At 44.1% G+C, this 26,018-nt stretch overlaps 1 protein-coding gene across 3 annotated transcripts in view; it reads right to left on the bottom strand.

The window, feature by feature from the left end:
- Rop (Syntaxin-binding protein Rop) overlaps positions 1-26,018 on the bottom strand; it is an 81,514-nt gene that overhangs the window by 18,806 nt on the left and 36,690 nt on the right. The window contains exons 12-14 of one of the 3 annotated variants that reach the window (XM_075693864.1): positions 24,091-24,177; positions 18,469-18,570; positions 9,822-9,916 (exon numbers count right to left, since the gene is read on the bottom strand). In XM_075693864.1, the coding sequence (XP_075549979.1) occupies positions 9,822-9,916; positions 18,469-18,570; positions 24,091-24,177 (284 nt within the window). The remainder of the gene's footprint in view (positions 1-9,821; positions 9,917-18,468; positions 18,571-24,090; positions 24,178-26,018) is intronic. The other 2 variants (XM_075693871.1, XM_075693882.1) reach the window with 2 other exon arrangements.

The following is a 26,018-nucleotide window of genomic DNA, read 5'->3' as shown; positions in this document are numbered from 1 at the left end:
AAAAGAGCTTGCTAGCAGAGTTCAGTCTTCTACTGAATCGTATGTCTCGTACATACAAGACGTGCTCGCTCTTTGCCGGAAAGTCGACGAGAAAATGGCAGAGGTTGACAAAGTCGGCCACGTACTCAAAGGGATCGCGGACGACGCGTTCAACTTGGTATTCAACAATGTGTCCACCATTGACGTCATTGTCAAGGAATGGCGCCACTTTGAGCTCGCCAAAAGCCGCCGCATCATTCCACAGTTCTCCTGGCTCCCGAACACGGCTGCAACGTCGTCTTGCGTTGACCTTACCGCTTCACCACCCTTAAATGAGCACATCACACGTATTGTTCGCGGCGAGTTCGAGGCTGCAAGTCCTGCACCGTTCCATCCATGCCCACTTGACCCCACCATTGACCAACTAGCCCCAGCGATCTCTCCCACTCACACAGTTGTGCGGCAAGAATTTGCCAACCTCGGTTTTCCTGCTGCTTGCTCCGTCTCTCGACCTGACGCCCGACCGCTGCTGCCAGCTACGCCTCACAGCGATCTGTATTCCCCTCCCACATACCGCAACTGATACTGTCGCCCCCAGCCATGTCGCTATTTGTCGACGACCAATTATGGACCCTCTCAGACGGAAAACTAGACCATGCAGCTCCTGGGGGTAGTGCTGCATTATCTTCGTCGTGTCGAAATCTTCCATTGACGCTCCCAACGAACCAGAGCTTACTTGATGTTCACGTCGACGGGTGTCCCTTTGACGGCGTTAATAGATACTGGAGCCCAGATGTCCATAATGAGTTGTAACCTCCGTCGTTGACAGAGGAAGGTTCTCGCACCTCCTACTACTCAAGCCGTACGCGTGGCCATTGATTCGATGTTACTGGAATGTGTACTTCCCATATAAGTATCGCCGACTGGCACGTTCCTGTTCTTTTTACAGTGCTGGCCAATTGCCCCTACGACCTAATCCTCGGACTCTACTTTCTTACGGCGCATTCAGGTTTGATCAACTGCTCTGCCGGTACCCTTTGCCTCGAACTTCCTCTACTCGTGCATATTCGTGCCGAACTGCCGCCGAAAGCCTTGACTTTCGTCGATTTGCTGTGATCTTTTCCTGTGCCCGACGGTGATTACGTCGCCACACCTGTTCCTGATGTCCGTTTAATGCACAATATCACTGTGCCCCACTCCGTCGTCACCGTCGCCGATAAACGGACATGTTTCCTCATCGTCAATTTTGGCCTGACAAAGGAAGTGCTACCCCAGGGCATATCGGTTGCAACGCTGCGTGCTATAGGAGATGACCACGTCACGACGTTTTCAGTAGACGTCTGCTCAGATTTTTCACCATGTCCACAGGATGCTAACTGCCCTGACATATTTTGTCCTATGATTGCTGCGGACCTATTGCCTGAACAAGCAGCAGCTCTGTGTCGCCTTTTGGTTTCCTACCATGACATCTTCGACCTCAACAATCGCCAATTGGGCCAGACTTGAACTGTTAAGGATCACATAAATAGTGGTGATGCCAGTCTTATTCATCGCTGGTCATATGGAGTTTCTGCTTCAGAGCGTAAGGTTATTCAAGATGAAGTCAACAAGATGCTTGCAAAAGGTATTGTTGAACCTTCGTCGAGCCCTTGGGCATCGCCCGTGGTACTTGTTAAAAAGAAAGATGGCACATGGAATTTCTGCGTAGATTGTAGTCATCTAAACTGCATTACCAAGAAAGACGTCTACCTCTTGCCTCGCATTGACGACGCCCTCGATTGTCTCCACGGTGCCAAATACTTTTCATCAATAGACCTTCAGTCTAGTTGTTGGCAAATTTCTGTGGATGAAAAGGACCAAGAGAAGACCACGTTCGTCACCCCTGATGGTCTATATCAATTCAAAGTTATGCCATTCGGTCTATGGAACGCCCCAGCAACGTTTGAATGTATGATGGACTCTTTGCTTCAAGGGTTCAAATGGTCAACATGCCTCTGCTACCTCGACGACCGTTCTCATATTTTCACCTACATTTGAGACACATCTTGAACGTTTATCAGCTGTTTCTCAAGTCTTCCGTGAGGCTGGGCTGCAACTAAATTCATTGCAGATCACTTACTGATCTTCTGAAGAAGGTCGTGCCGTTTACGTGGGGCCCCACTCAAACTTCTGCGTTTGCCCAGCTCACCAACATTCTCACCACGCCACCTATACCGGCCCACTTTGACCCGTCCTCTCCTACAGAGGTACGTACCGATGCCAGTGGTCACGGTGTTGGAGTCGTCTAAGCCCAGTGCCAACGGGGTCAAGATTGTGTTATCGCCTATGCTAGCCACCTCCTCACAGCAGCGGAGCGCAACTATTCGATTACAGAATGTGAATGCCTGGCTCTCGTCTGGGCGATTTCCAAATTCCACCCGTACTCGTATGGCACGCACTTCTCTGTAATCATGGACCACCACGTGCTCTGCTGGCTTTCCTCACTCAAGGATCCTACCAGCAGGCTTGGTCGCTGGGCTGTGGCTGCAAAAATATTCCTATGCAGTAGTGTACAAGTCGGGCAGATTACATAAAGACGCAGACTGTTTATCATGTTATCCAGTGGATGAACCACCTGCTGACCCTGACCCCGATGCTGACGCTTGCGTTTTCTCCATTCCTCAGCTGCTACACGTTGCCGACGAGCAACGCCGAGATGCCACCTTGCGCGCCAGCATTGATGGCTTGGAATCTTCGTCTTTCGTCTTTCGATTCGTCCCTTCACCTGTTTGTTCTCTGGGATGGTGTATTATACCACCACAATATACGCCCCGACGGTCCTGCCCTACTCCTTGTCATTCCTAAGCACCTACAGTCAGCTGTTCTCCAAGAACTTCACGATTTACCAACGGCAGGCCACCTTGGCATCTCCCGCACCTACGATTGGATTCGCCAACACTTCTTTTGGCCAGGCCTTGCCCTGAAATACGTTGCGGAGTGCGAGAAATGCCAGCGCCGAAAAACACCATCGATGCTCCCTGCCGGGTGCCTTCAACCACTTGACATTCCTTTGGAGCCGTTCTTTTACGTTGGCGTGGACTTACTTGGCCCTTTCCCTCTATCCACGTCTGGCAACAAGTGGGTCGCTGTGGCGACAGACTACGCCACAGAGCTCTACGCCATAACCAGAGGTCTTCCAACGAGTTGCGCCACAGATGTCGCCGATTTTCTTTTACGCAATGTGATTCCGCAGCATGGCGCTCCACACCAATTGCTCACTGACCGTGGTTGGACATTTCTTTCTAAAGTCATCAGTCATCAGTTTCTTTCTAAAGTCATCAGTCATTTCTTTCTAAAGTCATCCTGCAGTTCTGCTCAACCAAGCACAAGCTCCTTGTCCCTCAAGAGAAAGTATATAACAGCTGTGTCTTACCAGTACTCACGTACGAGGCAGAAACCTGGAGGCTTACGAAAAGGGTTCTACTTAAGTACACAACGAGCTATGGAAAGAAGAATGATAGGTGTAACGTTAAGGGATAAGAAAAGAGCAGATATGGTGAGGGAACAAACGCGAGTTAATGACATCTTAGTTGAAATCAAGAAAAAGAAATGGGCATGGGCAGGGTATGTAATGGGGGAAGATAATCGATGGTCATTAAGTGTTACGGACTGGATTCCAAGAGAAGGGAAGCATAGCAGGGGGCGGCAGAAAGTTAGGCGGGCGGATGAGGTTAAGAAGCTTGCAGGAACAACATGGCCACAATTAGTACGTGACCGAGGTAGTTGGAGAAGTACGGGAGAGGCCTTTGCCCTGCAGTGGGCGTAACCAGGCTGATGATGATGATGATGAAGCACAAGCTGACTACGTCTTACCATCCACGGACTAATGGTCCCACGGAGCGTCTGAACCATACTCTAACAGACATGCTTCCAAAGTATGTCTCGCCCGACCATATTGATTGCGACCTTGCCCTACCCTATGTCACTTTTGCATATAACTCTTCACGTCACGACACTGGCAGTTATTCGCCCGAGAACCCACATTGCCACTGGACACATCCTTCCATCCGTCGCAGCAGAGACCAGCGAGTATGCACATGACACCATCACCAGGGCAGCCCAAGCACGCGAAATTGCCAGCGCTCGCCTCCGGACGTCGCAAGAGAAGCAACGGTGTTTGTACGATCATCAACACAGACCTCCACTTTTCGCCTGGATCTCTGGTACTCCTGTGGTCCCTGACTCATCACGTTAGCCTGTCAGAAAAACTCCTGTCTCGGTACACAGGCCCATATTGAGTGCTGCATGCCGTGACTCCAGTTACGTACGAAATCGCCCCAGTCAGTACCAGTGCCTCATTTGCACCTGAATTCCACTGACGTGCATGTCGCACGCCTCAAACCATATTACTCTCCTGTTATCACCAATATTTAGACGCACCGGGACTGTGCTTGCGCCGCCGGGGATAATGATACATGCATACTGCGTGTTTCTTGTGGACGATGCATGCGGGCTACCCGACGAAGAAGACAAACGCTCTCTGGCCCTCAAGCTGTCGGCTGAAGTGGTCAGTGTTGCATTATCCTTAGTAAATATACTTTGTAAATAGTCTCCAGTTCTTAATCCTTCGTTTGCGTAACAATGTTGTTCATTACTGATACGGAAGAAACTGTTTTAATGCACGTAATGTACTCACAAGAAGAAAAAAAATCGCATTCAGCGCATTCGACTTGCTCCACTGGCTGCCATTTTTGTTATGGTGTTCCGCACTGTTACAGTAGCCACCGTCTGTTTGTTGACTTGGCATCATCCCGCAGAAAATGCGGGATGAAGAAAAATTTTTTCTTTTCGCAGAAAATTTAACCCTCGTAATGATCGCACTTCTGAATTTGTGCCAATTTTCTTTACAGAAAAGTGCAATCATTATGCGAGTAAATACGGTACTTCCAAACATCTCTTCAAACAAGTTGCACAGCAGGTCACCGAAAGTGAGCGAAACTTGCGTCATATGATGCTATCGAAGTTCTAGCACAAAGCTTCTTATTTACTCGATTATAACACGCCCTCGTGTGTAACGCGCATTCGTTTTTCGTGACCAAAAAAATTAAAAAAAAAGAAAAAAGCCACCCTCGATTGTAACGTGAAACCATTTGCAGTGACCTAAAGAAAGAAAAGTCCTTTACAGTACCACGCACCTCATTCTTTCATACAGAAATACAACTTTCTCTCATGAAAAAAACAAAGATTTACACCAAGTGCACTAAAGTTACGATAAATAAAAAAAATTAGCAGTTTTGTGTGAAAGGTGAAGCATCAATTACGATAGCAAATTAGTAGACAGCTATACGAAAAGTAAGGATAGTAGTTTTATCAGCTGTATAAACTTTAAGCATTCACTTAGTAACCAAATTAACACTCATGGTGTCACGCACACACAAGCATGAACACCGTCTCAATCAATAACTGCGGAAACTCTTTAAAATACTGGAGTGAGAAAGTGCGGTAGCAGGAGCGAGGGAATTGACCGTTGTGCCGCCTCTCACTTTGATGAGAACACTGCGCGGTGCACTTGGATCTGCAAGGCAGACTCTTGTCTCCACCGCAGATCGCTCTCAAGACAGGGGCCACGCGACTGCACTGTACGTAGCAGCCGCCAGTGTAGAACGCCTCTCCTGTTTGCGCCAGTCCCGCAAGTTTCGGGAACTCCAAACGCCCATGATGCGGCCCGATTTTCATCAGTCTCCGCACACTTGATCGTTTTCCTTTTAACTCTTTCAGGGTCAATGACGTAAATATACGGCGCCATCTGTACGTTTAAAAAGCGCGCCAATTTCCTAACTTTTTCTTTTCTGTCATGTGCTGCCACTATGTGGGAATACAGGGAATTTTTTTTTGTGCACCTCCCTCTCTAGGTTTCAGTTGCATGGTTTGTTTTAGAGCTAGTTTGCTCCCGCGCGTCTATATACTACTACCGCTTGCGCATTGTTGCGCGCGGGCGGGCAGCGGTTTGTGTTTTGCTCTGCAGGCGGTTTTCGGCTTCTTGTGCTTGCAAAACTGATGGCTATCTCATTACTAATCGCTCAAGGGGCGACCGCTTCTTTCTCGCTCGTTTAGTGCTCACAGCATAGGAAGGATGCCACCGTGCATGCTTTCCGTTGCCTTTTTTTTTTTTTTTTGAGACTCACAAAAACTTATTGCCTCTGTTTGGCAATAGGATGATTAGCGGAAGTTTGTCACACGTTTTGCTTTTTCGACGGGCCCACAACCACACAGTTTTCTTGGAAGAATGCACCTATGCAGTTCGATTACGCTATGGATGTACATATTAGTGTAAGAGCAGGAACATTTGAGTCTTGCGAAACATTCTTGTGTGCGCATTTTCAAAGCCTTGAACTACCGTATTTATTCGCGTATAACCCGCACCAAAATGTGAAAAAACGCGTTTAAAAAGTGGGGGTGCGGGTTATCTGCGAATTTTTTCCTTGGGAGGGGGGGGGGGGGGTCGGCTTCACCGCAATGTGCGGCAGCCTCCCCGTGTAGTCCGCCATCCCCATCGTCATCGACGCTTGTCAAGCCGATGAAGGGCCAACGAAAGGCCAGCATTGTTGAGCCTCGCGTTAGGCGCTGTTTAGTGTACTTACCCCAGTTTGCACTGTTTGCCTGCTTTGTTTTGGCATCATGAGTGCGACTCGACGGCAGTGTTTCACAGCGAAAGAGAAGCTAAAGATTATAGCCGCTGCCGAAGAAATCGGCAACAGAGCTGCTGCAAGACAGCATGACGTCGACGAGTCGAGCATTCGCGACTGGAGGAAGAAAAAAGAGAGTCTCGAAGCAACGAACCGGAACAGGCGAGCGTTTCGGGGTCCGAAGACTGGCGCGTACCCCCACCTCGAGACGCAGCTTGCGAAGTTCATTGAAGAGCAGAGAAGTCGTGGCCACGCTGTTTCGACTGAGATGACGCAAATGGAAGCCCTGAAGTTGGCCCGGGAATTGAACATTCCACGTGAGTTTCGTGCAAGCCGTGGATGGCTTCAGCGCTTCATGCGAAGACATGGATTTTCTATGCGGCGGCGAACAACCATGTGCCAGCGGCTTCCTGAAGCCTACGAGGAAAAGTTGTTGAACTTTCAACGATATGTGATCGCACTTCGGAAGGAGCACAGCTATTTGCTGTCTCAGGTGGGAAATGCTGATCAAACACCTGTGTACTTTGAGATGCCGATGGACACGACCATGGAAAAAAAGGGCTCCAAATCAGTCAGCGTGCTGACCGGCGGAAATGCCAAGCTGCGCTGCACAGTCATGCTATGCGCTTTGGCTGACGGCACGAAACTGCGCCCGTATGTGATTTTCAAACGCAAGACGCTACCTAGCATTCCACTGCCCCCAGGAATCGTTGTGCGTGCGGAAGAAAATTCGTGGATGAACAGTGGCCTAGTCGGTGACTGGCTTCGAGTAATCTGGGAGCGAAGACCAGGTGCCTTGCTGGCACGCCGGTCGATGCTCGTACTAGATTCCTTCAGAGGCCACTGCACTGATGCGGTGAAGGCTCGCCTTGCCGAGACCAGCACCGACCTCGTCATAATACCTGGCGGCATGACGTCCATGCTACAGCCACTCGACGTGTGCCTGAACAAGCCGTTCAAGGCACACGTGAAGCGGCTGTATGCCCAGTGGATGGCCGACGGCATGTAAGCCCTCACACCGACGGGACGCGTGCGAAGGCCTGATATTCCATTGCTGTGCCAGTGGATCGTGGATGCGTGGAAAGCGATACCGGCCGATTTGGTGCGCAAAAGCTTTAAAAAATGTGCGATCAGTAATAGTCTGGATGGTTCCGAGGACGACTACGTCTTTGAGAGTGGCGATGAAGCCTCGGATGGCAGTAGTGAGAGCGGCGACGATTAAGAATCGGATAACCAGTGACGTGGTGGCGGTCGTTTGAATAAATGTTCTGAAAACGAAATGATCACTGAGTGTGAGTTGCATCTTTCTAGCGCTCATTTTTTTTTTCAGGTAAACGTGCGGGTTATACGCGAGTTTTTTTTTTTTTTCCGCCGAGTTCAAAGTTAGGGGTGCGGGTTATACGCAGGGGCGGGTTATACGCGGGTAAATACGGTATGTGTATAGCAATGCATCAAATTTTTTATTCTTATAAGTTTATTTCCTTTTTTATTGTTTTTATTCATGAATGAAAAGTACATATATACCAATGCAAAATATTTTTTTCTCACTTTACGGTCACCCTAGAAAAATTACGGTAAATTTTTTTCAAAATAAGTCCCTAAGAAGAATTGGAATCTGCAATAAAAAAATCGACCCTGAACAGTCGCATATGGTGAAAAAAATCGACCCTCAAAGGGTTAATTGCGGCATCGCGATGAACTCGGCATGTCTTTGCAGTCAGCACTTCCATGCTGGTAGAGCAAATACAGAAAATGGGAAGACGGATGGTGCACTAACCTAAGCCAAAGGAAACATTGCCTAAGCACATATACTACAGCATATGGAGAAAGCTACGGCAGCTAGGCTCAAAGCACATACGAGGCGGCCATGTTGAAATGCCGATGGTGACATGGTAATGCAGATTTAGGGTCGTACTCGATTCTAACGCGCATGCAATTTTTGGGCACATTTTGTTGGAAAAAAAGTGCGCGTTAGATTCGAGTGAATACAGTATACATAGCATGCCCACAACGCCGACAGCGTGATTGAGTGATAGGCGACTTGCAAAATAGTGCCCGCCCTCTTTCGTACGCACTTGTGGCAGCAGTTGTGGCCATACTAGTCACTAGAAGATCTCGGTGGAAGACAGTTCAGAATTAGAATTGGTTTTATTGTGATGATTACAAAAATTACAGGATGTTAATATACAGAAAGAGGTCTTGAAGTTATTGCCACTGTTACCTGGGCTGCAACAAGTCTGGCCTACAAACGAGAAGACACACGATAGTGTGCTGTCTTGTTTTTGTTTGGCCCATTTTTAGCGCTGTTCGTTTTTCCAAGTCAGCTAGGTTGTTGACATACGTTATATAAATGCATCAATTAGTAAATTAAAGCTTAGTTTTTTTAATATCATTTTTAAAAAACAGCATAAGGATGACAGCATAATTTGATGTGAAGTGGCTGCATGCCTTAGCAATGAAAAACCTACACACACACACAAAGAGAGAAAGGGTGAAGGATGGGGAGGAGTGGTAGATGTCAGTAGAGAACCCACCCCCGAAATAAATTTCTGGCTACGCCACTGCTCAGAACATTATATTTTCCTGTATCAAAGCCATGTGGTCTACTGCATAGTCTTGAAGATCAACATACCCTTTGTACCTTACACCATTACTCCGACTGCAAAATTGAGCATTGTGTATAATTACTTCCCCCCTTTAGTCGACCTATAGATGAAATTTACCAGCAGCTTCATGTACTACCCATTTTGTCTCTCTGCAGATACAGCATCTCACTTGTAGTTAATAAATAAAGTACCAACAATCCACTTCTTTTTAGCCCGCTCATCCTACCTGTTCATGAAACCAGGCATGCTTTAAACAGTCTCTTCAACTTGCCTATAATAATGTCATAATGTGCATGACAAGTGCCTTGTCAAATTTCAGAGAGCAAAAGAACTGCAAGAAATTTCAAACTAACATGCAAAATTTCTTTAATAAATAACCAGACTAGCTTTTCGGCAAGCAAAACAACATCAGAAACACAGTGGTAGTGTTGTAAACATGATACAAATTGTGCACTTGTATTTACGTGTATGCTATAAAACTCTGGGTGTTCAAATTACGAAGTTCTACAATATGGCACCCTCATAGCCCCACTATGGCCATGGGACAAAAAACTAATTATAATAGACTAACCTTGTTGGTGCTGACCTCCCATACCCTGTGGGGGGAACACGCCCTCCACTCAAGTAAGGGAAATGCTTCACATCAAGCTTGTCCTCGATGGCGTCCTGTGAGAACCCATGAAAAAATTAAATACTATAACAATATTAACTGTATCCAAAAGTTGCCACCATACAAAGAGGATGAAACCAAGGACTACCACCACGGGAATTTTTGTACCACTCGTACTAAACGGACAGACATGTAAATTCTTAAATCTTTAATCATTTTAGAGTTAAAAGCATCCACTATAGACACTCCAAACACTCCTGTGTGAGCAAGTGCAGGATGTAAATGCAGAATAGTGACAAGCATAGCTCATAATTGGAGACAAATATAAAAAAAGAGAAATTATTTTAAGTAATGCAATGGACATATTTGGATGGCCACTCTTGCATCTTTGTGGCAGACTCGTCACTTTGCCTTCAACACATTTTCTCCCTCTCATTGCATTATACCCTCCATCAGCAGGCTGTGAACCACCCTGTATGATCCATTATTTGTATTGTGCTTTGGTTTGGTACAAAAGTTAGGCCCCCACATGTGGGAAGAGTTTTGTCATTGATGCATTTTTAGGTGACCAGTATCAGCTCTACCCACACATGTGACTGTGCCATAAGAGTGCTGCTCTTCACAACATGCACAGCAACGTGGTGACCAAGCTAGGAGCAGACAATGAATCTTGTGTATATGAGAAATTAGTGCCCCACTCAATGAATGCATGAGGCGTGATGCAGAGGTAGACTATGTTGTACTGCAGTGAAGAAGCATTGACACAAATTTCTCTCTCACAAATTTTTCTGTTAGGTTTTTGCCAACTCCATAATCTCGGTACGAGTCTTCAATTTCTCAGCGTACAACAAATAATAAATAACATATTATAATCTGACAAATTCAGAAAGCATGCCAAATATCTTGGCATACGGTGTGTTTACAAGGGCTTCTCTGCATGTGATGAAAATTTGGGAGTAAGGTGGTGGGTTGAGTCACGTGGTATCAGTGATGTGTGGATTGTTGCAGTAGTCGAAACCGCACTGTGATAGTTTTGCTGAAAGCTTTAGACACTAGGGGGGAGAAGATGGACACTCCACATTCTCAGAGATGCGACAGTAGGGAACCAAGCTTATTATCCAATGTTGAATACGGATAAGTACAAAATGAAAAAGAAAAGAATGGTTTATGTAGCGTGCATGCAGCTTTTGGCAACACGGTCATTGTGCGGCTTGTGACCAACGTACCAGGCTGATTGGCACGTGTGTCAGCGATTTGTGATATTATGTGAGGACTACTTCCGATTTTCGCAACGTTCACAGTTACCCTTGTAAACAAATCCTACAACAAGAAGTCTGACTCCATTTGGCACACATTTTGAGTTGGTTACATTAAAAGAGGATACAAGTGTTGATTATTCTGAGCATTCACGGAATTCTGGCACGACGTTACAGTTAAGGGTTTAGCAGCTATCTTAGTAGATATCTTATTAGCAAAAACAAACGGAATACAAAAATTTTGTGAAACTACTTTGCAGAATGCCTGCACTCTCTACAGTGTTCTGGGAGCAACCCGAGCAAAGCGGGACCACACTCTAGTGCAAGAAGTGTTCACACTTAATATGTATTTCCCTTTCAAGTACAAATATAGGCCACATATATTTTAATTGAATATTTAGTTCTAACACATTTCTTGCACCTTTAACATCATAAAACAGATAGCAACAGAACAGAACAAATTTTTTTTTTCCCTGAATGTAGACTCCACAAGTGAAATTCGGAAATTATTCCAGGCAGGAGTACGAATTCCACTATTTCACATGCAGCGTAACTGGAAAACACTCAATTTCAAATTTGCTTATACAAATTATGACTGTCAAAACCAATGGAAAAGAACTGCTACAGGCCCACACACTGGCACTGCCAGATGTCCATCTCGTAATGCATTTTTCAAAAATAGCTTGTGCCTGTTAACCAATTTTGCAGCACAGATGTAATTAGAAAGTTCCACAATGCATTTAACTTTTCTTTTTATGTTGTTATCCTAGCTAATGTTTGTGTTTCGAAGGCATTTCTGACCTTGGTGTGTGTGTACAACTGTACACACAGCACCAGAAGGGTATCTAGGCATGCTGCTGATCAGGATGTCAGATGTGGCGACAATGTTGTCTGTCTGGTGCAGACAGCCATCATCTCCGAATGGTGTGCACACACATGTGTGTTGCTCTTAGCTGTCATGTTCTGACGTTGCGTGTATGAATCATGCCTGAAAAATAAAAATGCACAGGCGATTACAGTACTCCCTAATGCAAAATTTGAGTGCAGCTCTCATATGTGTTTTCATGTCGCAATATATTGAGGCATCGCACCAATCACCGCACTGACTGGCAGAGCCGCGACGTGCAGCACTACATATAGCCCTGCAGCTGTACGCTTAGGAATTTTCTCTTAGGCTTTCTTTTAGTTGAAATTTGGCAGCACCAGCTCCTTTTCCATCTGGTTCTCTTTCATGCTCTTTTTTTTTCTTCTTTTCCTAGATGCACGGACGTGTGCGCCCTCTGGTGGTGCTTCAAGGTGGCTTCCTCTGCTTTCCCTCTCGTGCTCTCTTCCCTCTCGCTGCATTTCATCTTGTGCTACACTCTGCATTCGCTCTCATCTTTCGCTGTGCTCGTTTGCTCAGTTACACCGCCGAGGCATGTCAATGCTCAATGCAGGAACAGGCGCCTAAGAGCTGCGCTCTAAAATCAAGCAACATCATACGACATCCCAACCTTTTGGTTGTTATTATGCGTTGGTTTTCTGGAGTCAGTGGCAATGCTGCAGAGTTACGAATAATCATGTAGGTCCAAAAAATGCATTTGCAACACTTTTGAAATAAGATTTCTTCCCAACTGGGCACTATTAATAAAGTGTAATATAATTGGCCTTGTAGTTCCCATCATGCACCATCATCAGCACAGCGCATCTTGCATAGCGCTTATTGTGAGCAATGAATATAATACTATTTCATTCTCAGCCTAGCTGGATGCCACAGCCTTCACCTTCAATAAATGTATGGACCCAGGAATCACGCCTTCTGCCGAGTGACCTGCTGCCACATGGACCTTCAGCGACTCTTCGTGCCAGGTTCCACCATTTGGCCTGTACAAGGAGGCTGGTTCACCCAAATCAGACCCATCCTGGAGCTGAACAAGTAGGTGTACTAGCGGCGCTTGTCTTGCCAACAATGATGGACAGTGACACCAGTGGCATGCGGACTCAAGTCTGGTTCCCCTGATGGCGGCCTTTGCGTCTACACTGACTACCTCATCACCTGATGCTTCCAACGTCTGTCTGCCGATTGATCCACCTAAGGTCGCCAAAGGTCCCTGCCTGCGACACTTTTGTCCCCGTTTATCAGTGCGTCAGCCTCCAAGTCATCACCCGGGCCCTGTTCCCTGCCGACTCTGCTACTGGCGTCTATGCCCACTATCACCATTGCGAACACATGCCACAACCCGCTACCTCTACCTAGTGCTGCAAGTGCGTCCCGTTACCTTCAATTGGACAATCTCTCTGTGGGGGGGAGCCATCTGTAGCATCATCTTCATCACAGCAAATTCCCATCACGTGCCATCATCATGAGAGCTGTGCATCTTGCAAGCTTGTGTCGCAAGCAATGAATAGAAAACGCTTTCCTTCCTTAGCTGGGCTAGACGCAGCAGCTGCTATTCCACTTCGCCTTCCTGACTAAGTTTAGGGATGACGGCATGCCTTGTCAGCTGCCGTCACATCGTCTTACAGTCTCAATATGACAACCGTAAGTAGGCCCTAAAAAATTGGGCAACTCACGACAAAGTCATAATACTTGGCAGGTACGATGTTAACGTCTCACACATCTCTACCTGCCACTACCACTTTACCGCTTTAATGTCCAGCCTATGTTTTTTTACTGACATAGCAGTTAAGAGCTGAAAACTGGGTTTGCTGTTTCTTTCTGTTCACTCGCTCATTCATCTGTCTTATGCTATGCCAACAACAGCGGCTGCTGTTATGTCGCCACATCACCTCCTCATCCTCAGCTTCACCATTGCCACAAGGTGAAGAAAAGTTTCCCCACTACCACTGAAATTCAAAGTCGTGCCTCTGTGGCAATGTGCAACTGGGAGCTGGAATCATGGAGGTTAGCGTTAACCTTGGTGCTATCACACAGCATGGTAAATTGTGAGGGGTATTGCACTCATAACTAGGTTGGTGGCGTGTGTGCATTTAAAGGGGGGACAAAAAAAAATTATTTGAAAGCAAAATGTTATTTTCATTTAGGAATGAAAGCACTTAGTTGCCTTGAAAACAACCTCCATTGGAGCCAATACATATGTCCAACCTTTTTGCTTACTGTTCGAAGCAACTCTGGAACTCCTCAAGCTTAATGCTGTTGAGCGGCTCCCTATAATGCTGCCTTCACCTCGTGCACAGGGGCAAACCTCCTTCCTTTATTTAATTTCCTTTCCTTAAATAAAGAAATTCCCAGGGTGCTCAGTACAATGAAAAGGGTGGGTGAGAGATGCTGGCCCATTCCCGAGAGGCTAAATACTACATCACAGACAAATCGGTGCAAGCTGTAGCAGTGTCGTGATGGAGAAACCAATCACCTGCATTTCACAGTTTTGTGTGCTTCCCTAGCACATCTCTTAATCACCTCCAAGCAAAATTTCTGACTGACAGTTTGTCCAAGAGGAACAAACTCCTGTCGCACAATTCCACAAAAGCTGAAAAAAAAAAGAAAAAGAAAAAATAATGACCAGTGCCTTTACACTAGCGCACTTGTTGCATTTTTTTTTTTTTTGTATTGATAAAGAAGGCACCTTCAATTGGCTCGAAATTTGTTTGATTTTGGGGTCATACTCATAGCACCAGCTTTCGTCACCTGTGATGATCTTCAAAAGAAGGGTTCAGTCACTTGGGATGTGGTTTTTCAAATCCTGGCATGAAATTACACAAGCATTCATTTTTTTGTCCTCTGTGAGCAGGCAAGGAAGAAATTTTGTGGCAAAACGTCTCATGCCCAAGTCAACACTCGAAATCCACTCGCAAGGGCTCCAGCTAACACCAGCAGCTTCGGAAATCTTGTCAATTGTGTAGCGGAGACTCTCGTTGGGTTTTTTTATAGAACCTTTTCAACAATCTCTTAGGTGCGACTAGTTGAAGGTTGGCTGAAATGAGGATGGTCTTTAACGGTCATTTCTCCTCTTGGAACTACCTAAATAACTCAAAAACTTGTGCATGGCTGTACGCCACCTCCATGAACATCGTTTTAAGCATTGCAAGTGTTTCTGTGATCCGTTTTTGAAGGAGGAATTGAAATCTCAAGGAGATTTGCTGTCTATTACGGACAGATGTCACGATTCACAAGAGTAGTGTGAAAACAGTTTATATAACCATCACCACAAACCCGTAAGATATTCTACAGTTCTGTCAGCTGACTACCGACTTGTGAAGTGTCCTTTCATCTGTCGCACAGATTGGTTTTACGATAACCCGCCTGCTGTAAAGTTGGGATATCCCTTATGAATTTTGGAGATAAGCTGGAAAACAAAACTTTCTATGCAATAAATAAAAGATTGTTTCAAAACACAGGTCCACTATGAAACTGAGAACCTCATTGGTGTTCAGTACAGTGGAGCGTCACTAATTCATTGGTTTCAGAGGAAGAAAAGCTCTTGATAACTTGCAACAGAAATTCTACTGATAAAAAAAGTATTTTCCAGACCTTCATATATTAGAACCAAGCTGCAATTAGTGCTGGCATAGTAATTTGGTGTTTCCTTTAATACGATAAGACCGTACTGTAAATCTCGATTTATATGTACATAGGTTACTGATAGCTTGCTACATTAATGTTATGCAATGCGAGGAAACTCCCGAGCATGTGTAGCGCCATGTTTTCTTGCCCAAAATTTGTAAGCATTACATTTTGTGAAAATTTTGCTAATATTTCATATTTAATTCAACATTTGGCTTTTTTTTTTCTTGATTCAATATGATTTGAAGTTTACTATTCGGTATTCGCACACACCTAGTTAATATACTTAAACCACTTTTCAGCACTGGCAACGTCACAGTCTACAGCGCACTTTCAAATACTTTTCATGTACCCTTCCAGATCTCTGCCGATTGTATTACCATTCACAGTGAGCACACAAAATCATTGCTGGTCAGGTGGTGCTCATTTCAGATGGACTGTGAATGTTGATAAAACCTTCAGCTGAAGTAATGCCAAAAAAATCAGGGACCAAGTTCCCAAAGCTTTTCCTTTGTAAGTGCTCCTCTGCCATTGGCTGGCTGCCTTTGCTAATATGTCCAACATTAGGATTGGCTGGAAGTGGCTCTTACGAGCAATTCTAACCTAAGCTTTTTGTGAATATGAGCCCAGCATCTTCAATGGGAGGTAGCATGTCTTCCAATGGGATCTGTGTATTAAACCTTAAATATGTTCCTTGCAGCTAGCTCCCTTCTCTTTTCTTTTCCACGTCTTTGTCCTGTGGGTACATATGGCTTTGCATTTGGTAAGAACAGCTCAAAAAAACAAGACACAAAGATGAAGAATGACACGAGACAAGTGCCTGCAAAGTTAAATATGTTAATAAATACAGCGCTTGTCTAGTAGTCTTTGTCTTTGTGCCTTGTCTGGCAGTTATACCAACCTGCCCAACTTTCCATCTAATTGCATTATATAGCTTGATCCCCAACTCAAAAATAAAATGTCACAGTAAAAGCACCGGTAAATAAACTTGGCAAATCCCAACATTTTTATTTCTTGTTGTAGAACATTTCCTGAGTGTTAAGCATTAAGGTTTCAATATACAGGGGGTTCACTAGAAAAACATTCAGTTAAGGGGGTTAAAAATACAAGGTACTTATGGGAGCTAGCTCTGCGCCATGAAAATATTCAATACAAGTTTGAGGTTAGGGGGTTTTACTGTACTGAAACATCTTGCGATACATATAGACAGTACTTTTGCTCTTGCCAGCCAGACTGAGGAATTCTCATTCTTTGCGCATGCCTACAACAGGGCAGCCATACAACAGTACAATAGCACTGTGTTCACATGTTTTTTATCATGACACTGAACTAGCATTCACAGATCTGTTCAGTAAAAAGCTGTCCAACATTTGTAGGGTAGTGGTCTACTGTAATAGTTTTTCTTATACTTAAAGCGCAGTTAAATTTTTTGACTGTCTTGTACAATTTCTGCCAATATGAAAACGTGTTCATACAGCACCCTTTGCAAATATGAAAATCAAAACCTTGCTCACTGCTAATGTAGATTTCTGTTAATTCGACTCTGGTTAATTCAATTTTTCAGTTAATTCAATATAAACTAAATGTCTCGGCCGGCGCCTATACATTTCTATGGGCCCAAACTTATTTGGATACTAGAAGTGGCCTTCCCCAGATAATTTGAACTTGACTGGTCAGCCCGCACACACCCAACCGCAATGATGACACCAATCAAACCGCGTTAGTGGCAGCACCTGTCTTAGTGAAGCTAAGGGGTGGCGAGTATGTCAAACACGCACCAAAAAATCTGCCAAAAACGCTTATTTTCAGTGCGCCATAGGAAGATTTTTAAGCGAGAATGGTAGTTCACAATGAATGATTTCAGTATTTATCCCAGTCGAATGCACACCTTCTTTTTTCCAATAAAGTTGGTCCTAAGATTACCTGCATGGTGCAATCGGATACGAAACCAAAGCTATGCTCACGGTGTTCACAGTAGCCTACCTTCAGAGCCAGCATAGCCATTGTCATCACCATTGCTATCGCAAGATTGTGACAGAAGTTGTGGTTTTTCTTTATCTTGCTCACGTAGCGCAACGATGACACGATGCTTTCCATTCTTCAATTACAAAGCTCATTCAATAGATAACTTATTTTACATAAGCTTGCAGCAACAAGTTTCAACACATGTTTTGGGTGTTCTATTGTTGCAATCAAACATGCGATGGACCATACAGAGGACATGCTGTGCTCCATAGATAGGAATGTGCTCTCTGAGAGTTATGACGAAGGACATTAGGTGTAAATAAATCTTTCTTCTGTGCAAATAAAGTTCTATAGTTTCATCTTTTTCCTACTGCCAAATTTGGAGGCATGCAATATGTTTCTGGTTAATAAATTGGGTACGCGTTACATTTCTACTTTGCTTAGAAGCTCTAATCTCATCTGCTAGATTATGTTGAACAGGTATAAAGCAGGTGTGCATTCGATTCAGGGGAATGTTAGAATAGGGCAAGCACTGGCAAATGAATCAGTAGTCCATTTCGACATTTTTTTTCGGACTTTTGTTTTATTTGACCCGCAGGATAACTCGACCAATTTTGTCCGTTCCATCAGGGTCAAATTAATGGAAGTCGACTGTATTTGTTATGCTGTTCTCCTGTTAAGAATCCAGCTCATTGAACTTTTTTTTTGATACAAGCACACAAGGAAAATAACTGGCTTTGAACACACACCCACTGTTCCCTTTCATATTGGTGGAGAGTGCACACATCCAAGGAATAATAATTCAAACCTTAATGTTTATGTTTATACTCTCTGCAACTTAGCTCCACTAAATAGCAACTTAAAGCAAACAGTTGGCTCTAACCTCCATGATGTCCTTCAAGACAGGAGTCCAGCGAGACATCTGGTACGTCTGTTCCGTTATGCGCTCTTTTCTGGGCACATGGTAGACTTTCTTGCGGCTTCCCTGCAATGGCACACATCATACATTATGTCTAATGTAAAAAGGTGGCCAGTGAGGTACAAAACTACTATTTTCAGTGGTGCACCAAAATGTACATGCCATTCAAGAAACACCCTGTGCTGGTGACACTAGCTGTTTGCCAACTCCACCTAAAACCCTTTCTCAATGCATGCGGTGGCATAATGCTTCCATGTCAGTGCTAGTACCGTATCTGAATAAGTGAAAGCTCCCAAAGAAACTTTAGCAGCAGGTTAGCACAGTGTAGTGTAAGAAAAGTATGTTACCTACTAGCTTTTCCTTAGCATAAATTCAACATTTACTTTAAGACAGCTACTCATCACACTGCATTAACAAAATGTCAGACAATCAGGGCTTCCCATTCTAAGCTTCTCTTAAACATACTGCTCAAAAACATGAGCCTTCCATACGCTAAAATATGACAGAAAATCAGAAGCAGTAAAAAAAAAAAGCAGACTCTACAGATGTTTAACACCATACTTTCCCTCCAAGGAATGGCCAACCTAAATGTGATAAAATTGAGCATGTGGCAACAATGCTTAGATAATGCCTAATGAACTAATCTGCATATTTTCTACCTCATTTCATTTTCTGCTTGTTGACGACCGATTGATTTCTTTTGCCGACTGAGATGTCAAAGAGAGACATTATTCTTTCAAACTAATTCCAGCAACATACTCTAGTCAAAAACTGAACTACAATACAGTTTATACAAGTACTGCACCTGAGGCCATACTCTGACTGAAACATTTCCAAGTAAATAAGCAGTTCAAATGTGAGGACAAGAGTCCATGCAATTGCTGTCAATGGAGTGATGCATACTTATGACCTCTAAGATTAAGCAATGGAATGCAGTCCGACATCATACAGCTGCATTGTCTACAAGAACTTCTGCAACCAAATGCAGCATCACAATTCGAATTCACTATGTAATGCTATAGCTGGAAGAAAAAAAACCCCTAGAACTCTTACAAGAGGTGCTTCTGAAACTTGTTCCAACAAAATGTTCTATTCCATTACGAAGCACTCGGTGGTCTTAATACAAGATGGCCACTTCAACAGCTTTCAGCAGAAATGTCATATAGCCAGATATCAATGATAAGACAGTACTGCTGGTTTGCCCACACTTTTTGTCATAGAGGAATCAGACCTACTGCTTTCATTGTTTCAACCAATCAGGGAACGCAGCAGAGGGACTGTCCCCACTGGCAATGAAGCCAGAATAGAGTCCCTGGTGTCTTGATCTACAAACCGAGTTTGCAGCAAGAGATGAAAGAGTAAACTGGAAGCCGTGATTGTCTTACACTCTATGTCAAACAAAGCAGTCAAGCCACCCACTCCTGAACAACGGGCAGTGTACACCATACTATTTCAGTGCCAGCTAAAAACCTGCAAAACTACAATGCACAGACCCACCAAAGTGCACCACGCCAGTAAAAATCACCATCACCACTGGAAACATACAAAAGGAAAGATCAAGAGACACCAGACAATGTGAGTATGTGCTCTTTGTAAAATGTGCACACCAGAACACCACAAAAATGAAGGGGCACCACAAATGAGACAGCACTACGCTGGCCAGGGGTCTCAACTTGTGCTGGCGTGCAGGCAATTGCAGGGACAAGGATCAGTGCACCCATACAACCAAGGCTCAGATGGGACTGAGTAAACACTTTTCCTGTCCATCAATCATCAAATCAACCACAAGAAAAATTCAAGGGCAGCACACTGAGCTTCTACGCAATGAACAAAAGGCATACTCACTGGCCTTGAGTGGCATGAAGTTAAGCTAGAAGGAAGACTGACACCGTATTGAAATCGTCATCTTTAATAAAATATGCACAAAGAATAGCCCCACTTCCTTTTGCACTACCTAGAGAGTTTTTAATTATGCTGAACAAACTAGTTATACTCTGCACTTTTCCTTTTTTTTAATGACTGTGCACCTTTATCCAACACAAAGATTGCAATGCAAATTGTTTTTGTAATAAGAGTAGTCATACGTTCAATAGAACATGTTGCTGTCACCTTTCAGCGTATTCACTGCTGCTATTAATTAAAAGAGCTATTTTTTTTGTGTTTGCAAGAGGGATTCTCTATAGAGACCAGGGGGCCAGTACACTTGAAGGGAAGCTGAACTGGTTTTAAAATCTACAAACATTTTTCCATTTAGCTGCCAGACAGGAATGTGAATTTAGCTTATTTCTTATTTAACTGTATAAAGTAGACTTCCATTAATTCGACTCCAGTTAAGTTGATATCTTGGTTAATTTGATCATGACTGAAGGTCCCTGCCAGCGTTCCTACAGGCCATGCATTTCTATGGGCCCAAATTTTCGTTATTTTGGCTTCGGGATAATTCAAACTTGACCAGTCGGTGTGCATGCACCTGACCCCTATGGTGACCCTGATAGTGACTCCTTTAGTGCCAGCTTCTGTCTCGGTGGAGCTTAGAGGACAATGAGTGCGGTGAACACACGGAAAAAAAAAATAATAATCGAGAACGCCTATTTTCGGCCTGCCCTAGGAAGATTTTCAAGCTATAACCATAGCCCACAATTTTCTGATTACGGTACTTACCCAATTCTAACAAATTCTCCCCTTTTTTTTTTTAAAGAAAATTGGGCCACAAAATTACCTGCAGGATACAATCGGATACAAACCCAAAACCGCCATAGCGGCATTTGAATGCTTTGCCGCACAACATAAATGTACTGCAGCTAAGCTGATTTCAGGAAACCGACCACCATTGCACAACATTTTTCTTGGTAGAAAATACGGCAGAAAATATTACTACTATGTTCCAGAGCTTTAATGTCATTTCTACATTAGTTTTCTATTTTGTACATGCACAAGTGCGTGCCCGTTTGGGTCGGGACCATGTTAGAATGAGGAAAATATTGGCAAATGAATCACAGCTGTGTTTTGGCACCTCCTTTAATTTGACTGGCCGGTTTATTAGATCAATTTCACCAGTCCTGTCAGGGTCGAATTAATGGAAGTCGACTGTATTTGAGCTGTGGGTGCAAAGGGCCATGATATCTGCTAGTGTTCAAGTCATATATCGTGACATAATTTTGGGGAAATACACCTGCCCGTGGACTAGAACTAAAAAACATCATTACCAGGCCTGCCAACTTTTAAAAAATTTTTAAATGCCACAATCACGACAATGGGGTGGGAGGAATAGTACACCTTTTGTGGGACACATATGCACTTAAAGATTATTCGCCCTCAGACGCAGCACACAAGCCAGCTTGGAACAGAAGATACTGACAAGCACACAGCAAATTCTTCAGTGACCTTGTTGTTGCCAATTTTGCCTTGCTTAAAGAATTTGTAAGAATAAACTTCTCAAGCAACTACCCCAGTGGACAAGGCAGTGCAGGTGCCATAGCATTTTTTTTTTCATGCATATTTTGCAATCTTGCACCGCCCAACCCTTCAAAAGATTTTAAAATGTTTTTATGTAAATTTTTGTAACACTTGATGCTATATTTGTAAATTTGTGGAGGAGACCAAATCTGTTAACATTACAAAAAATTCGAAAGGGTTGGCAAGTATGCATTACCATGGAGTGTGCACAAACTCTAAATGCAGGATGCAGTATTTTCTGCAGCTGGCTTTATGATAGTAGCATTTTTTGATACTTAACTTTACATAGACGAAGTTGTTGGACACTGTGCTCAGCTTATCAGAAAGTTCTTCCGCTTTCCTTTGAAAGTATGAGTAACTTCCACCCACTATCTTTAACCCTTTCACTGTCACTGACGTACTGGTGCAATTTCCATTGTGCGTTCGAAAATTCGCACCAAATCGCAAAGCTGACGTGCCTGGACTGTCGCGTCACCTGCCGCATCTTTCTAGAAGCTTGTATTTTCACCCCGTACTGTGTTGGTACGTATATTGAAGAGTGCGGACCAACCGTGCCCACCAATCTTTGCTGGGGGGGTGTGGTCGTTCTGCGCATGCTACTCTCTGGCTGAGCAACCATAAAGTGCACATGCAATTACGGGTACAAGGGTTGTTCTGCGATCTGCCACAGGTTTGCAGTTTTTTTTTAATTTATTCTGTTGGTGTGTCTGTTACAGCGCGTCAAGTTGAGGGGCGTGCACCATTGCCTCTCCAATAGATCGAAACATGACTTGATCGCTGCTTTCGCTCGCTTGCCGCTATCAGCAGCAAACGAGGTTGTTGTATCCCCTTTCCATCTCTATCTGTCATCTTGATTTCACAACGTGCCATTTCTCTGGGTTGTGCGGACCACTGAAGGTGTTCACTCCACGTGCGCGGTTACTTTCGGATGGCTGACTGCGCGGGGCTTTCAACTGCGGACTGGAGCGATGGCTCTTCAGATTCCGAATACGAGCCAAGCTCGGATTTGGATTTCGTGAGCTTCTCACCCGAGGAAGGGGCGAGTTCTGCAGCGTCAGATGTTGAAACGGCGGGGCCAAAATCCCGGAAGCGTGCACAGCAAACCGAAAATATGTGGAAGAAAGGCGATTTCTCACCCATGCTGTTTCCTTTCGATGCGTCGTTTTCTGGACTGACTGCGAGCGCAACTTTTCAATCATAATCATAATGTAATAAATCGCTATGCTCGTTACCTGATATTGCTAAAACCACGCCGTCACTGGGGCTACGACGGCCAGAAACACCCAACAGTGAAAGGGTTAAAGTGTCATGCTGCTGGTATGGCCCTTGACTTCACCAAGTAGACATTAAGTACTGCTATTCTGAAGCCATGCTCTGAAATATAGTTTTGTATTGACAGTGAAGCAGACAAGTGATGGTGAGGCTGCCAAAACATGCTTTGAGCTGGATTAATATGAAGGCTGTCTCAGATTTTACACAGCATAAAAATACTTAAATGCAGTAAACATTTTAACAAAAAGAATAAATTGCACAGCTTCATTTCTCGTGCAGCAAAACCACATTTAACCTATCTATGCACTGCTATGACAAGTAGACTTCGCATAAAATTTCTGCTTGTTTTTTGCAACACAGGCATTTTGCGAAAAGAAAAAAAATTTATGCAACATGCCTCAGCACCAAGTAATGAAATTCCTAGCTTGACTTTCCTGGGCCATCTGCAATAATTCACAGGCCATACATTTTAGACCCCTGGCCAGGAAAAGCTGACTACCATTGCCACCTACAGTCACACACAAAGCAGCACCGAAGACATCTATGTAGCACATAGTGGGTTGAAAGAAGACCAAACCACCAACTACTAAGGATTGACAAGGGGAAGACTCACTACGCCGGAGAACAACAGGACACTTCCCGTAACGCAGACACGCATTGAAAAGATAACAGTAAAGCGGAACAGAGGCGGGAAAGGGTGGATGAATGGAGTTTTTGTGCCTTGTGATGTGTGCTGGCAAACGTCATCACACACAGGGCACCCCCGGTGACAGGCAGCGCGCAGAGAGACAGAGCAAGCATGTGGCCCAATTTATCCCCGCCACGAAAAAGAGAGGAACAAAAAAAGTGGTGACGTACTAGTCCCAGAACTTCATTGGTAAACTGCTGAGATAACAGTAGTGGGGTGTGCGAGTTGAACGGCGGCAGTTTCTCAAGCTCTCGCTGCTGTAAACAAAACTTCACACATGTGGTCAGGCGCCCAGGGCTCTTGCTTGTCTACCAGCCACATACATGTGCAGGTTTTGCTTATTTTTTTAATCACCCATGCCAAATCAATACAGACAAGGGAACAGCCTTGCTCCTATGGAATAAAAAATGCTGATGAACAAAGAACATTATTGCCTCAACGAAATTAAAAATGTTGGTGACACTGTTGAGTGGGCACAGACAGAAAGCATCGCACATGTGCGGGCTGCTCCCCACTTTCATCTTTGCAGCCGAGGCAAATGGCAGATAATGCTGAAAAATTATGCTGGGCTATGTAATAACCTAACCCCAAAAGCCCCCTTTACACTTGATCTACAATACATGGATGACATGCTTAGGGAAGCAATGGTGACATTCAAGAGTGGTTTCTTGCCTGGCCTATCAGTTTACTAAAAGCAAACAGTGCCATGTTAACAGTGATTCATTCTCAGCATTGCAGAAAGCTATGCTGAGCCCAGCAGACTGCTGACCCAGCAGAATTTGGCAGCACACTGTCTATGTGCTTTAGTCAAGTATAATATGACTGTCAATGGTGGTGTACACCCTTGTATAGAGAGTGGGAGCAGTGTGCACAGAAGTGATTTTGCATCCCCTACATTGGAGAGTCCCAGATTGAGACAATTGTCCTCCAACAGGTGCTACCTAACTGCCAGGCCTGAACTATACTTGGACTCTTGACTGTGCAGCAAAGATGGCCACTGCAGTGAGAAGGTACACCTTCAGATCGCAGCTTGAGTCTTGACACTTGCCTGGTTTGGGGTGAAGACGAAAATGGGGAGCACTGGAAAGCCCTTCAGAGAGCGAGGTGCAATTAAGCATTTGGCTGCCCATCTCACAGCGCATGTTCAAAGCAGCCTGCCTTTAACTAGCAGCTTACAATGACGGTGCAAACAAACTTTGGAGAATGTTACTCGCATGCTCTAGACAGGTATGTTCAGGGTTATACTCTTTTTGACAGTAAGCTAATGAATATTTCACAAAGTATTTGCATGTCAATCGAACACAAGCTTTCTGTCTGTGCCCTTTAATGGTTTTGGTTTTCTTGTTCTTAGTAGTTTTAACTTTCATTGCAAGAATACACTTAACGTTTAGGTGAAAGAGTGCATAATAAAAAAAAAGCTATCCTTTAATTAGGTGCAAGAGCAGCTCCGAGGGACTTATGTCCACCAGTGCAAAACAATTCAAGCAAAATAAGGTTGTTTGCTGCCAAGAGAATGCAAAATCTAGTCTATAGTTACCGTAAACCCGCATGATAATGAAACAGGTTTAATAAAATTATCACTTTAGAGTTTTTTGTGGTTCTGATTGTAGTGTGTATGAATTTTTCATAATACCCAGGCAAAACAGCAAAGCCAAGGTTCAGCAACATAATCCTTACAGCCACTAGAAATCCCTTTGAGCTTATCTCTGAGAATCCTGCATTAACTAGCTGTACTAAAAAATGAGTTTTTTTTTTTCCCCATCAGACTATTGGGCACTCAGACACATGTTCACTATGATCAAGCTTCTTTTACTTTATTTATTAATGTAACCAATAGAAGCAATATCTAAGCCTAAAGGTGTAATATAAGTCGCTTCATAAGAATAGTTCATTTTCAGTAAGGTATGACACTGCATGGCTGCAAACATTTTTCAGTGGTTTGTGCTTGACCAAGGTGAGTATTTTCATGGATCACCTCGGCCCAGCTCCTAATTATGACGCAATCAACACAGATATGTAAAAGCTGCTGATGAATACGGCTCCTGGCTTACACCAGATCGCACAGTAAAACAAGAAATCTGTACTACAGTATTGCATT

The sequence above is a fragment of the Dermacentor variabilis genome, chromosome 1 (genome assembly GCF_050947875.1).
Source record: "Dermacentor variabilis isolate Ectoservices chromosome 1, ASM5094787v1, whole genome shotgun sequence".
NCBI classification, from domain to species: Eukaryota; Metazoa; Arthropoda; class Arachnida; order Ixodida; family Ixodidae; genus Dermacentor; species Dermacentor variabilis.
This window is presented reverse-complemented; position numbering and strand designations above follow the sequence as displayed.